Below are 16181 nucleotides of genomic sequence, written 5' to 3'. Positions count from 1 at the left end.
CTTTTTCTCATCTTGCCTTCTCTATCTATCCCGTACCTGCAAACCTGGGGGTTAGGGGAGAGGGGTGAGCTAGATGCCCAGTGAGTAGAACTATAAAAGAAAATATTTAAAACATGCTATCATGAAATGCGTCACTGCACAAACAAATCACACCACGGATGGACTGATTCAAAAATCCCTCAGCTCCATGCCCGGCCCTATTATGGGCACCACAGGACTTCGTATTCAGAAGGCTAATGAATCATCCTAATGTCCATCCACTGTCATCTATCACAACAATACAATGCGGCATAGTCATGAATTCTAATGCAAACAACCTATAATATGATCATGATGCATGAAGCATGATAAAAGCATTTCATTTCTTAATTTAAAAGGTTAAGTTTAGTTCCACTCACCTCTGGCTGACTCTGACAAACTCTGTAGCAGCTGGCTCACTGCTGGGGTCCTTGGTTCCTCGGGTCCGAACCTACACAGGTGGACTCCAATGAGGGACCAAACATCCATAAACATAACTCTAATATATTCCCCAAAAAACCCCCTAAAACATCCTGAAAATATCACATAGAGATATGCATGGGGTGGCTGAACAGGGCACTTTCGGCGGCACCTTCGGCGGCCGAAAGTCCCAGACAGAGACGAAACTCAGGTAGGTTCGGCGGCACCTTCGGCGGCCGAAAGTGCCAGACAGAGACGAAAGTCTCTTTTCGGGGGCAACCTCGGCAGCCGAAAGGCCTGCCTCCCCAGCCATGTTCGGCGGCCGAAAGTGCCTTCGGCTGCCGAACCTGGTTTCTGCAAAAGGGCATAAACTTGGCTCCTTTGTGCATTTTCGCCTCCAAACTCGCCAATCATGCATATATCTCAACCAAATCATGCATACAAGTTCCTAGGGGCCTCAAAACATCAAATACCCCAACTACAACACTTCAAACACCCACAATCAACACACATTGACCAAAACATCAATATTAACCCATAACTCAAAATATAACCTAACATGCATTTCTACTCATAGATCTAGCATAAAACTTACTTAAAACACATGAGGAGCTTAAGATCGGCTCTTACCTCTTGAAGATCGAGAGGAAGATGACCTAAACTTGGAGATCCACGAAAATGAGCTCCTGAGTTCCCAAAGCTCCAAAACTTGGTTTAAATGTTCAAAACTTGCAATGTGAGTTTAAAACTTAAGAAAAATGGAAGAGATTTGGAGGAAGAGCACAAGAGTTGCAAAGGGAAGGTCGGAAGCTTGCTGTGGCCGAAAATGGGAGAAAGCTCACCCATTTCGGCTAAGTGCCCCATTTATAGGTGGCTGGCCAGGCCACGTTCGGGGGCCGAATGTGCCTCCGCATCCATGCAATGTTCGGCGGCCGAACTTGACTTTCGGCGGCCGAACCTGAACTTCCCTAACTCATGCTTTCGGAGGCCTAACGTGCCTTCAAAACGCATGCATGTTCGGCGGCCGAACTTGACTTTCGGCGGCCGAACCTGGGTTTTCCTCCAATGCTATTTTCATGCAAAAACTCATTTAGTTTCATACTTTAAAACCATTAAAAACATGAAAACATTTTATGAAAGCATGGTTCTACCCTTCTAGAGGTCTCCGACATCCGAGATTCCACCGGACGGTAGGAATTCCGATACCGGAGTCTAGCCGGGTATTACATCGCCCATACCATAACTAATATAGAACACATAATGCCTCAACCACCATCTCCTTATCATTTCCATGCAAACGCAAGAACCATGCAAATATCGAGTCTACTTGTATATCTTCCATCTTCGTCATTACCCATACCTGCCTGAAAAACTGACATTACAACAATAAATGAATAGCCTGAAAAGCTGACATTGTAACAATAAATGAATAGCAGTCTCATCATAACAACCACATAATTGACATAGCAAAGGGACAGTGAAGTTTTTCTTTAACAAATTCGTGGCATAATGGATCAAATCCAAGCTAAAACGCCATGCAAAATGTTTCACTTTGCTTGGGACATTGGCTTTCTAAATCAAGGACCAAACATCACCAACCATATGAGGATCATTATTCAATGCTTGAACTGCAACCTTATACCCACTAGAAACTGTATACACTGCTTTCCTTTCATAAGACCAAACCCATTTATCTTGCCTCGAGTTTAAAGATAATGAAATTTGTTTAATTAAAACAACATTGCTACATTCCACCTACCACAATCCGAAAATATCAAAGAGGATAGAGTTAAATTCTCAAGTCCATTCACAAGTGGCAACATAATCCATAGATTACTAGTATCAAGAAACTAAAGATGATTCCAAATTGAAATTGTCAAGCCATTATTAACTTGACGACAACAACCTTGAAATAAAATGTAGCGAGCACCCAAACTAATGTTATTGTTGTTTAACTTCTCGTGTTAGAATTATATTGCTATTACTATTAGAAAACAAATTAAAATGTAAATAGAGAAATTTACCTTTTAAGTACATGAAGTTCATACATTGTTGCTTAAGTTAAAGCATAAAGTTTAGATTATAAAAAGTATTTTCTTTAACCGATATAAAGAAGAGAATTAAGGAAAACATAAAAATATATTAAGGAGTTATTTATTATATAAAAATAGAAAAATAATACATATTAAAATGTTATGAAATTATAAAACTTGATTTAAGAATAATTACCATCGTTCCTAAAGCATAGAAAATTCTTCTAAAAGACATAGATTAATATTCTTTTATTTATATATTTATGTTAACTTAATATAAAGAAAAATGTTTATAAAGGTAAAAGCTCAAGGAATAATAATTTTTAGTGTTAATGATAAAAGTAGAAAAGAATTGACAGAGATGACAGCGACTTAAAAATTAAATAACATGGTTTTAAAAATATAAAAATTAAATACTTAATTTTATTGTAATATGAAGATTAAATTATAATTTTTTATTTTTAATCTTTAATCTTTAAATAACTACTTTTTATTTTTATTACATGTCAAAACTAATATATATGTGTTTGGAGTTTTTTAAAAATTAATATATAATCTATATATTTTGACACCATCAAACTGAATTCATTTTTAATTTTCAATCAATATTTTTGAAATTGCATTAGTATGGTCCAACCGAATAAATATAATATCGTATTGAAATTAATGAAATTAAACGAGATAAAATAAACTAATCAAATTAAATCGAAATAAATTATCACAAAAATAAATCACAAATCAACGGATGTTAAACTAAAACCTCTAAAAGTAAGGCTGCCTACAGCTAAGAAGCCGTCCACAGGACCAGTAGGCCCCTGAAGTTATCTAGAAAAGCAACAATGACTCTAGTCCATTAGCATACCAAAAAAACTAAGAGAATGGAAGAACCAAAGGTAGTGTTAAGATGCATAAAACACCACCGGAATGAGACGAGAAAAACCTTCCAATCCCTAAAAGACGCTCATCAACGGTATGCATGAAATTCCCGAAACATTCCATCACTAAACCTTGGCAGACTTATACGCAACAACCAAATCGATCAAGATCAAACCTCCTCGAGCAAAAATCCTAAAATCTGGAAGATTGCAATAATAAAAACTAAGAAAAACAACAAATCAAAATATAAAATAAGAGAATTATATATATTGGCGATGGTAAACTAAACCAAAATAAAAAAATAGATTTAAAAAAATAAACTCATAAAAGAAATCATTGAATTTTTAAAAAAAATCTTAAGAAAGTACTATGGCCGAAGGAGAATATCGAAGCAAACACCTTCCTTCACCAAAAACTACTCTTCTCGATTCTTCTCAGCTTGCTCTTCTCTTTACACTTCTCGGTTGCTTCTTTCACTCTTATTTTAATCAATTCATTATTTGCCGTTTAAAAAAAATGCTTAAATATATTATTTTTTATATTTTTAAATTATTTTAAAATTAAACATAATGTCCCACGTTAATAGTTTAGAATCTATATTTTAAATCTATCAATTGAAAAGAAGAAAATACACAGTTTAAATATGGACAGAAAACTTTCAATTCCAATACAACAAAATATAAGAAACAAAATTAAAAAAAATATTGGGAGATATAATAAATATGTGCTAATTTTGATATAATGCACAAATAAAAATAATAGTAATTTATTATTGATATCAAAATTAAAATTAATTAAAAACCACAAGCACTATTATCCAAAATCAATTAGTGCACAAATCCTTAACCAATCTTGGGAAATGATAAAGTAATTAATGCTAATTATGCTATGAAATTGCAAATTGCAACCAACAACTTTGTCCTATACAAAAAAACAAAAAGAAAGATAAACAAAACTCCATTTGCCTACTAACTTAATCCAACGGCTTAAAGAAAGCCACCTCTTTTTAACTCTTCCTCTGTTTTCCTTCGCTTTCCTTCCTTTTCTTAACCCCAAAGCCTCTCCCTTTCTTCTCTCAATCCCACAAGATGTCACAATTCGCCCCCTACGAAGTCCATGAATGCCGAGGAGTCCTTCGAGTGTACAGCGATGGCTCCATCTGGCGCTCTACTGAGCCTAGCTTCAAGGTTCCTGTTCACGATGATGGCTCTGTTCTATGGAAAGATGTCCTCTTTGATCCTGTGAATAATCTTCACCTCCGACTCTACAAGCCAGCTTCTTCTTCCACCAAGCTCCCGATATTCTACTACATCCACGGTGGTGGGTTTTGTATTGGGTCTCGAACATGGCCTAATTGTCAAAACTACTGTTTCAAGCTTTGTTCAGAGCTTCAAGCTGTGATTGTTGCACCAGACTACCGTTTGGCTCCTGAAAACAGGCTTCCGGCTGCCATTGATGATGGGTTCTTGGCTGTGAAATGGCTTCAACGTCAGGCGGTTTCTGAAGAGGCGGATACATGGCTTACTGAGGTGGCTGATTTTGGGAAGGTGTTCATTTCTGGTGACTCTGCCGGTGGTAATATTGCTCATCATTTGGCTGTCCGGCTGGAGGCTGGTTCACCGGAGTTGGCTCCTATTCAAGTCAGGGGTTATGTGCTATTGGCACCATTTTTTGGTGGGACTGCGAGGGCTAAGTCTGAAGCCGAGGGACCGAAAGATGCTTTCCTTAACCTAGAGCTCATCGACAGGTTTGTTTAATGCGTTGTCGTTTTGATTCACTTATGCCTCATGTCATTTCATTTATGGTTAAATTGACAAAATCTTCCAAATATTTACTTGAATTTTAATTTTTTTTTAAAATAAACGAATTTTAATATTTAAAAAAATGTACCCATAAGCTTCAGCATATTGTGTGATATTTCATTATAAGACAATTAGTATTACAGTCATATTAAAAGTTGTGAGATTTCGGATTTGAATTCTAGTCGGAATAATGAAATAAAAAATTAATTTAACTTTGGAAGGAATGGCAAATTTAGTAACAAAATGATTATGATATAATGTGAGCAGGTTTTGGAAATTGTCAATTCCGATTGGAGAAACAACTGACCACCCGTTGGTGAACCCATTTGGACCAGATAGCAAGAGTCTTGAATCAGTTAAACTTGACCCAATCCTGGTAGTGGTTGGAGGAAGTGATCTGCTCAAAGATCGCGCTAAGGATTATGCAGAGAGATTGAAAACTTGGGGAACGAAGATTGAATACGTTGAATTTGAAGAACAACAACATGGGTTCTTCACCATTTATCCCAACGATGAAGCAGCATCAATGTTGATGCTCGTCATCAAAACTTTCATTTCTGAAAATTCCTGCTAAATTTCTATATTTGCCTTTTAAGGATTAATCTGCATTCAAACCCCATCAATCCTGCTTGTTATCTGTTGCATGCTACCATTAAATTGAAATAAAGAGCGAGTCTAAAACTCAAATTGGTTGTGTGCAATATTTCTTCAAACTATCTCAATCATAATCTTCCATTTCAGTGGCTTAATTATATTAAATAATTTTTTTTGTATTGATGTAATTTAAATATTTAAGATTTGCATAATTGAACATATTTCTAAAAATTGTTAATATTTTATTCAATTTTCATTAATTAATTAATGTGGTTATAATTTGTTCATATTTTTCTAACCACATCAACTATTTTTACTAATTTTATATTGCTTATTGAGTATTTAATCTTAAATTGTTTTTCAGAGGGGACTCGAATGAATTGAAAGCAATTTTTGAGCAACAATAAATAATATAGGGTAGGATTATAATTTTTTATCGCGGCTTTGGGTATTTTTAAAGCATGTCTTTTTGTATTTGGAAAAAAAAAAAAGAGAAATGATGCAAGATTTGGCGGAGGAGAACATAGGGTAGTTTTGTATTATCCGCATGTAATCCATATTTTGGGACTTTACCTTGTATTCACAGAAGAAGAATACAAAGAGAATTAAGAGCACAGTCTAGCAGTAAAAAATACAGGGTATACTCTTGTTACTTTTGTTTACCTTGTATTTTTCTATAGTTGACCATGTTTTACGGTTTAAGAAATTGTTTTCTGACAAAATATAACATGAAGCAAATTTGTGCTTATTAAGTTTGCCTCATTTTTTTAACAGAAAAAGCATTCCACCTTGTGTTTTCCAAAACAAATATAAAATATCAAGTTTGCCCCTCCTCCCAAGTTTCTACATTTACATTGTCATTTTCAGCTAGGAGGCCCTTGTCGCCATGGTCAGCCTTGTCTTCCTCTTCCTCTTCAAAATTTATTCTTCTATCTCTTTAAGGAAGATGAGAGACAGTCGAATAGAGTTTGGCACTTTCTCTCGCTAAAGAATCAATATTCTTTGTTGATTCGTGTACCCAACTAATACAACTGGAAAAAGATCACCACACTCAGATTGTGCTATGGTTGGTACAAAAGGAACTTGAAAGCAACTAAGATTCATCAGTTGTCAAGATAAAGTTGAACCATGAAAAGCTTGTGAAAAATCAAAACCTCGACAAAGGAGAGGTTAATTAGGAATCGTAGTCCCATTTTCAATTATTCCTCATATATTTTAAGTGTATTGTTTTTATGGGGCCATCTTCTCGATCATCAGGTCCAGGGGAAAAAACCTCAAATAAATCCCTAGGATTTGATAAAGATTGTACAAGCCAACTAAATCCCTATTTGAGATCACAGATTGGATATCATGAATTAGTAGGGTTTCACCCTTGGAAGGATTGGCCCTCATGGAATAATTAGGGCAGGAATATAAATGGGCTATTTGTTCGAATAACACCCAGCTTGCCATTAGTACCTTCCAAGCTAAAGAATCGAAAACTCACAGGAGGACTTTTGATATGACTAGTATTCACCCATAGGCTTTAACTTATTGACCATTCTTCATTAATTTTCAATAGTGATGCGTCTGCGACTCACCCATCGCCTATTTTGATTGGGTCAAATGAAACTTTGTAGCTTAAGTTATCATTCCTTGGACGATCGCTGCTCGGATCTCCAAAGCCTTGCCCTTAATTAGGCAAGACTAACTATTATTATATGACCGTTGACAGTTGTTATTACAATATCTTGAGAATCTTTACAAATGCGGGATCTCTTATCCACTAGTTGTTAATCTCATATTCTAAAGAAAACGACTAATTGATCCTATCTTCTTACACTATAAAGGCAATCAAAATATAGAGTACAAAATACGTAATTCTGAGCATTCAAATCATTGCTTATTTAATACTGCACTTGCCCATTTTTTACGAGATATTGATTTGATTATTGTAGTGGTTACTCACAAGGCGCCAACTATCTCCTACTTTCTCTTTTACAGATCGTCAAATCATAAAGGATGTGATTTATGCAAAATCAAATACTTCAGTTCTCAGAGTTGGGAGGGGGACTTTTTTTACTGTAATTTAAAACTTCTACACTATAAATCATGAGGGAATCAAGGAGGAATATTTAGAGGCCTAAAAGACGGTATTTAGAGTTTTTATTCTTTTCCCTTGTTCCTTTGATTTAGTTTTTAGAATGATTTTTGAATAATTTTTCAATGGAACTTGTCTTTAAATCCTTAATTATGAGTAGCTAAATTTCTTTATTAGGAGACTTGATGTTTATTTAATTTTTCTGAATTAATTTTCTCTAGTAAACTATTGTTTCTTATATTTAATATTTTAGAATATCACTTTGGATTCTTAAATGATTTAATGCTAAGATTAATACTGGAGAAAATGTTTCAAAATTGAACAGAGAATTAAACATTACATGAATAGTAATTATATTACAAATGAAATTTACACAAGTAGAGTTTTAAAAAATAATCATTGTATTTATAAAATTAATTAAAGTATTATCATATTATTAGAAAATGGATAATAAATTTTAATTAATTAATTTACTCTAACTAAAGCTTATCACCTATTTTCCAATTAATTTGGTCTAAAAACCTCTCTTTGATTCTTCTTCTTCTCCATGGAAGGCCTTGTCTATCCGAGCTCTCTGTAGGTCCCTCTCCTTGTTAGGTAAATTTTTTTTTTGACTCCTTTTGAGAGACAATAGAGAAAATTTGAAGAGGGTTTGATGGCTTCTTGTTTTTTTTTTTTTCCTTTTCAATTTGTACATTTTTTTTGTGTTTTGTGGTTGGTGAGTTCTTTTCGGATAGATCGAGAATCATGGACGAAGGAGAAAAGTTTAGATCTCACATCTATGTCCCGATTCGCAGTGGAAGGGCCATCGGAGTGTTCTACACTTTGCTTCAGTATGACCTTTATATGTTTGCTTAGCTCCAGAAGTTCTCATCTTTGTATTTGATGATGGATATCTCATGGATTCTTTTAGCCACTTTTCTAGATGGATGCCCTGTGGTGTGTGAGCATTGCAGGCAAGCTTTGTCTTGCGTTGCTTCTCTAAGCCTGAACGCCTCCATCAGGCTAGTTTTCCCTAGTTTAAACCATTGAAACTCTTCCTTCTCCTTTCAAGTTTTCTAAGTTGTGGGTTGATATTTGATTTTGCTTTTCAATATGTTGCTTTTGGTATAGAAACCTCTGTTGCTGGTCAATTCAATGGTGTTATTGCCCACATCCACAAACGGGGTAAAATCATCCCTTATCTGCTCTATTTAGCTCTAGGATTTTTTGACTTCTAGGACCATAGGCTTCATGTATTGGGTTGGAGTTAGTAGCTTTTTCTATAAATATGAAGGTTTGTATTTAGCCCTTACCTTTTTCAATATTAATGAAATTATCTCTAATTAAAAAAAATTATTCTTACACAAGAGAGACAATTACTTTTAGATTATTTACCCTAATTTAAATAATTAATTTTAGATCATTAATCAGATAAATTAATTCCAAATAAAATTTAGATATTCTAGTACTTAATATTAATTTTTGCAGTAGAAATAATATAATTTTATTTATTTATATTAATAATTTTCCTTTACATAGCCTATAATAAGATTATAATAATATATAATATCTTACCAACATAATTAAATTAAAAAATAGAGATAAACTAAATCTATGATTTAGTTCATATAGTTTAATGAAATATATGATTTAATTTTTATATTATTAAAACTCAACTATTAGCTTCTTAATATTTTAATAAGAATAAATTATATTTTAATTATTAAATTTAATGAATTTATATTTTTATTTTTAAAATCGAACACTTAAATTTTTGAGTTTTAATTTCGAGTAAATTAAAAGTCTTTACGTCAATAATTCTATTAATCAATGAATTGAGTATGATAAAATGAGAGATAATATATTTTAATTTCAATAAAAAAATATAGATTTAAAAAGTTTGTTGTAGAGGGTTGAGATTGTGGAGAGCACGTGTGTGGATTTTATGAATTTTAGATTTTTTCATGCAAGTATTTAGGTTTTTTGAATTTATAAATAAATTTATTAATATTATGTGAGTTTGATTTCAACATTAAAAATGTAAACATGGGTTTATGAAGAAAAATAAAATTTCATTTGAGTTTATGCTTTCCGCTTGATTGTTTGATTTTTTTGAAATGTGAATTAATGAGTTTAACCAATGCTTTTAGGAAAGTTCTGCCCAATCTAAAATCAATTGCTTGCTTGATATGTGTATTAAATGAGAAATATTTTTAACTGAGAATAAGCTTTTTTGTTAGAATTTTGGGTATCTAAATATTTTTATATTTATTTTTATATTATCAAGGATTAAAGTATATTAATAAATAAAAATTATAAAGCAAAAGCAATTAAAATTTGTTGAATATGAATATGTTGAATTTTAAAGACCCCACAATTTTATTGGGATAAAATAAACACTTTTATAAAATAAATAATTATAATATTTAAGAATCAATTATAAAAAAAAGACGTATTTGTAAATAATTATATTTAGGAATTATTTTGTAAAATATTTTAGGTTTATTCACAAATAATAGTAATATCAAAAATCAATTTGTAAAAATATATATGCATATTAGCAAATAATTGAAATATTTAGGGATTAATTTGTGAAGTATAAGATTATAATATTTATCAATGATTTGGAAAATAAAAGGCTTACTTGTAAATAATTATAATATGAGCATCAATTTATAAATTTTTTTTTGAAATGACAATTTATAAAATTATAAAGCTTATTTATAAATAATTATAGTGTTCAGGAATCAATTTATAAAAAAATATACTTATTTACAAATAATTATATTTAAAAATTATTTTGTAAATATAAAGGTTTATTTATATGAATAATCGTAATATTTAGAGATTTATTTGTAAAGTATAAACACTTATACGTAAATAAGTATAATATATAGGGATTAATTTATAAATTTATGTGTTTTTTTAAGTAATTATAATATTTAGAGATGATTTGTTAATTATTGAAGTGAATCGTAAAAAGATTCAAAAAGTTTAAATTAAGAAATTAAATTAGTAAATTTAATTAAATTTATAAAGAGTAAATTTCATTTTACATTTTACCTTGAATTATAATATAATTAATAAATTAATTTCTGTATTTTTAAAATTGAATATTTAAATTTTTAAATTTTCGATCCGTTTAAATTAGGGGGCTACTTTTTCTCTATTTTTCATCTTTCTGGACCAAAAATTTCAGATGCACAAATGAAACTATTTCTTTTCTATTTTACACTATTTCAATTTTCTTTTTCCTTTGGTTTTCTTAGCTCATGTCTATCTTCCATCCTCGTTGTCATTATATTGTAATCATCCTCCATCGCTGTCAATCGTGTTCCAGTCAATCTCTACCACTGCCATTATCCAGATTTAATCATCCTCCAAAATCTTGGAGGTGAATTTCCATAAATTGCAAACTAGAGTTCTTGAGGTCTTATTGATAAATCAATCTTTTTATGAGTATGTCCAATGGATTTGATGAATATGGATGTAATCACTCATTTTATAAATTTATTTTTGAATCATTTGCTCCTCATAATCACTTATTCTATTATTGAGTCTAAATATATGAGTTTGGCTATATGAGTTTGGCCTCTCTTAATCTCTCATGGAATCATAAATTTGGGTTTTATGAATTTGTGATAAATTTGAGTTCAATACTGCTTATTTAAAAGCTTGAGTTTTTTTTTTTTTAATTTTCATTTGGATTTATAAGTAAGAATGAAATTGTATTCATGTTTTTCCTTCTAATATTTTTTGTTAATATGTGATAAAATATATGGGCTTGCTTTTGTGACTTAATTCATACCTCTAACGCAGGGTAAAATTGAAAAAGTTGCGATGTTTATTGCTCACCACTTCGATCCTTTTTGACCGTATGCATTCACAATATTAGTTTAGTGGTAAGTATATCTGAGTAAAGAGATCTCAGATTCTACTCCTCCAATGTTCAATTTTCATTTAAAAAAAAATGAAAGTTCATTCATTATAATTCTGGAAATTTGAATGTGTTTATATTTAATAAATAATAATGGCATAATAGAAGTGTTTTGACTGAATATTTAGTTTTAAAATCTCATGATTATAAAGAATAAAATAGACATTTTAATATTACATAACGATAACTTTTTAAAAAAATGGATGAAAAGACTGTTTGTAGGACGAATTCTAAACTCAGAAATTTTTTTTTTTAAAGTAAAACTCAGAGATTTAAGTGTTCGATTTTAAAAATAGAAATATAAATTCATTAATTATTCAGATATTAAATTATAATTTATCCAATTAAAAATAAAAATAATTTAATGATATTTAATTGAAGAAATAAATTTATAAATTCATTCAAATGTTAAGTATGTGGCGGTAAATTTTAAAAATATAGAGATTAAATTATAATTTTTTTTAAAAAACGATCACGTATGATTAAAAAAAATAAGTCTACAACAAGAAATAGATTAATGAGTTGACACTTTCTTAAATATTATATTAGTATTCAATAACTAGTAATTAAAAAATAAAAAAAAGTTATAATTTGATTTGATAATATATTTTTAATAGTAATTGACATAATTTTGTATTTGATAAAGGATATAAAGATAAACAGTCTAATTCTAAATTTTGTAATAAATTGATTAATAGATTATTTTTGTTTTTTAAATTTATTATTTTCAAATATGTGACCCAGTATATTTTAAAATTTTAGTAGCAATATCTTAGTAGTGATATTTTAATAAATACCTTGATTTATATATATTAATATATTTTAATAAATAATATATTATAAATTTAGCTGTTTTTTTTTAACTATTATTATTAATTTACTATTGGTATTTAAATATATTTAACATCAATTTAGATCTATTTTAGATTTATGGCAAGTTTTTGGTGTTTTGCTTGATAATGCTTTGGTGTTTTGCTTGATAATGCTTTGGTGTCTTGCTTGATAGTGCTTTGGTGTCTTGGAAGACTATGAAGCAAAATACAATCTTTAAGTTTTTAGCAGAAACAAAGTACAAAATTTATGACTGCTACTGTTTGGGAACTCATATGGATTTCTTTTGTTCTTAATGATTTGTAGGTCTTTATTCAATAATCTATTATAGTGCAGTGTGACAATGAAGCTGCTATCCATGGTGTAATCATTCTAGTATTTCATGAGAGGACCAAGTATATTGATATACAATTAGAAGGGCTTCATTTACCTCTTCATGTTTCATCTGCTATTCAAGTTGCAAATCTATTTGCAACAAAAACCCATTTAAATATAGAAAGTTCTTTAAGTGTTTAAATATATTTTGAGTCCAAACAAGTCTCTAAACTTTTTAATTGAGATAGTTAAACAAAATTTAACAATAATATAATTAAATAACCCCTAATGTTAGTCATGTGGCTAAGTGCATAATAGATTGTTGTGTCTATTGACCAAGTATAAGCTGTATTCTTCTCTTCTAATGCTATACAAAGAATAAGAATACATGCTTTCTTTCAGCTTGCATTTTGTCTCTGCATCGCATACCTTGGCGAACCAGCGAACAGCTAATCATGTAAAACACAGGGATAATAAGAAAAGCTTCATCTCTTGGAACATAAAATCAGGAAACATATACACTGAGATGCAAACTGTTCAAATTGACATACAGAAAGCCCCAAGAGAAGAACCTCTCATAGAGAACCAAATGTCTGTATTAACACCTGCAGCATCTGTTAGCCCAAGATTTGAATGGAGATTGAGATATTTGATATAGAATTAACAACAAGTGAGAGAACAGTGAGGGGAGCATCAGCTTCAGAAATAAAGAGTTGAGCTGATTGGAAAACATGAGACACCATCCAAGCTCCTGATCAGAAAAAATGGAAGAAGATCTGCAAAAGAATTGGGTTTGGGTTTGTACTTCTACAGACAAACACGTTACTACAGAAGAGAATTCAAATCCCCATTAAGAATTTGTTTTGCAAACAAACCTAGAGAGGAATTTCAAATCCCTTCTATTGGATTCTCACAGAAGCAATTTACATGGTAATTTGCTAGATGTTAATCAATCCCACAAAACCCCACAAATTTACAATCCTAAAACAGTGATAATCCACATTGAATTTAGAAATTTTATGAATTCAAATACATTTTCAAATTACCAAAAACAAAATACTACAAATTTGCTCGAAAAGAGTACACAAAATTACCCTCTAAGTTCCTCCCTCCAAATACCAATTATTGTTTCAGACAATGTTAACCTTTGCTCCAGCTGCTTCCAGCTGCTTCTTAGCGTCCTCTGCCTCGTCCTTCGAAGCTCCCTCTTTAAACTTCTTAGGCAAACCCTCAATCAGGTCCTTAGCCTCTTTCAAAGCCAAGCTCGTCAATGCCCTAACCGCTTTAATCACTGCAATTCTCGCATTAGCTGGCACCTCCTCAATCACAACATCGAACTCCGTTTTTTCCTCCACTGCTGCTGCTCCAGTATCCCCACCTGCTCCTGGAGCGGCAACTACGGCTGCAGCGGGTGCAAAGGCGGCAGCAGAAACTCCAAGCTTATCCTGTAGGTAGTCGACGAGGGTGCGGGCTTCCTCCAGAGTCAAGGAAGAGATTTCAGCACCCAATTTTTCAATTTTCTCGGGAGCTGAAACGGCGGAAATAGGTCGGAGGTGGGTGGAGCGATGGGTAAGGGTGGAGAAGTTGGAACGGAGAGGGAATTCAACAAGGAAATGCTTGGTAGGGGAAGGTGTAAGATAAGGGGAAGGGGAGGAGAGAGTGAGTGTTGTTGTGGAAGAGAGAGATGTCGCCATTTCTTCTCTGGAGAGAGAGTGACTGAGGAGCAAAGCTTAAGAAAGAGGAGGATGGATAGGAGAGGATAAGGAAGTAGAAGGCGTTTATGCTATGGGTTGGGGAAAAAATTCGATGGACTATATTGTCCTCCTCATTTTATCAAAATTACTCTTACACTTGTGTTGGCTTTAGTTTTGGGCTTCTGGAATTTATTATTATTATTTTTTAATAAATTTTATCCAATTATTATTAATAATTTTAAAATTTTCATCAATGAATTTTTTAGCTACTCTTTTTTTCCCATAAAATCAAAATAATAGATTTATTCTGAAAAAATTAAAGATAAAAGACAAAATAAAATTCAACATCAATTTTTTTTTAGAAAAAAAAATCAATGAAAATAAAGATTTTTCATAATTAAAAACCAAATTTTAATTTAAAATAATTAAGAAAAAAAAAATGAAAAACCCAGAATCACCTCTATATGGAACTGTTTACAGAGAAAATCTGATGTTAAGGCTAACATCAAACTTCAATTAAAATAGAATCGCGGCCCTGTTTTCTTGTTGGATTTACTCCTTGATGAGGAGGTTTGGGGAATAAGTCACCATACATTGATGGATTTATATTCATTACCTTTTTTTTTTTTCTTTTACCATGCATTCAACCTTTATTTACATAATCAAAGGCCATATAAGTTACCATCATTCTCAATCTCCATATAAGTTTTCTATAGTAACAATCCTTTACCGTTCACAATTCTCCTTCGAATGATAGATGCATTGAATCGTGGTACAATATCCGTTTACCCAGCACCATAAAATTATACATGCGTTAGTTGCAATTTCAAATTATTTATTGTAATTCTTGATCGCACAAATATAACAAGATATATCATGGAATTGAGAGTTGATTAACCTTTTTCTTCTTCACTCTCCTCTATTTGCAGTTAAAAGTTATGATGGTAAGTCCACATTTGAAGGATCATGATCAGCTAGCATGGAAAGATACATCCTCCAGACAATTTTCTATAAAGTTTATTTTTCACGTGTAAAGAATTGAGAGATTTACTCAGGCGGATAAGATATAAGACTGTATTTAGAAAGTTAAAAATTTACTTAGAAAATTCGTTTTTTTCTATGGCTTATGTATCTTAACAAGTTAATGACTAATTGTAAAAAACAACTTAGAGGTTTTACTGCAGATCCAATGTACCTATTGTTTGTTGGAGTTATGGAGAACATAAGCCATCTTTTCAAGAATTATTCTAAGGCTAGAGAGATATGGCATTTGATTTGAGAACCAAATTCCTTGCATTTTTTATTTTTTAGTTCGATTAGAGATTGGCTGCATCTGATCTGTCAAATCAATTGTTTTTTTATATTTGAATGATATTGTTTGAAACGAGTATTGTGTTGTTAAGAACCATAAGATTATATCGGTATCATAAAATTCTCCTTTAGAGGGTTGGATAAAATTAAATACATGGCGCTTAATAGCAAAGATTTCTAAGTAAATGGATTTCCGATCAAGCTGAAATTTTATAATTAATTACAAGCTAAGTTGACTATTTTATTATACAGATTACGCATAGTTTGAGCGCATGGTAGTCGGCAAGT

General features: G+C 31.5%; 2 protein-coding genes across 2 annotated transcripts; one reads left to right on the top strand and one right to left on the bottom strand.

The window, feature by feature from the left end:
- The first annotated feature begins 4343 nt into the window (after nucleotides 1-4343).
- On the top strand, nucleotides 4344-5955 carry LOC110625796 (probable carboxylesterase 15). The gene is made up of 2 exons (XM_021771448.2): nucleotides 4344-5094; nucleotides 5417-5955. Exons 1-2 carry the CDS (start codon nucleotides 4436-4438, stop codon nucleotides 5721-5723), a joined length of 966 nt encoding a protein of 321 aa, XP_021627140.1. The 5' UTR covers nucleotides 4344-4435; the 3' UTR covers nucleotides 5724-5955.
- A 7905-nt stretch (nucleotides 5956-13860) lies between these two features.
- Nucleotides 13861-14655, bottom strand: LOC110625453 (50S ribosomal protein L12-3, chloroplastic). The gene has a single exon (XM_021771049.2). The coding sequence runs from the start codon at nucleotides 14580-14582 to the stop codon at nucleotides 14019-14021; it is 564 nt and encodes a 187-aa protein (XP_021626741.1). The 5' UTR covers nucleotides 14583-14655; the 3' UTR covers nucleotides 13861-14018.
- Nucleotides 14656-16181: the final 1526 nt, after the last annotated feature.

The sequence above is a fragment of the Manihot esculenta genome, chromosome 11 (assembly GCF_001659605.2).
Source record: "Manihot esculenta cultivar AM560-2 chromosome 11, M.esculenta_v8, whole genome shotgun sequence".
Taxonomy (NCBI): domain Eukaryota; kingdom Viridiplantae; phylum Streptophyta; class Magnoliopsida; order Malpighiales; family Euphorbiaceae; genus Manihot; species Manihot esculenta.
The sequence above is the reverse complement of the archived record's forward strand: the minus strand, read 5'-3'. Positions and strand labels throughout refer to the sequence as shown.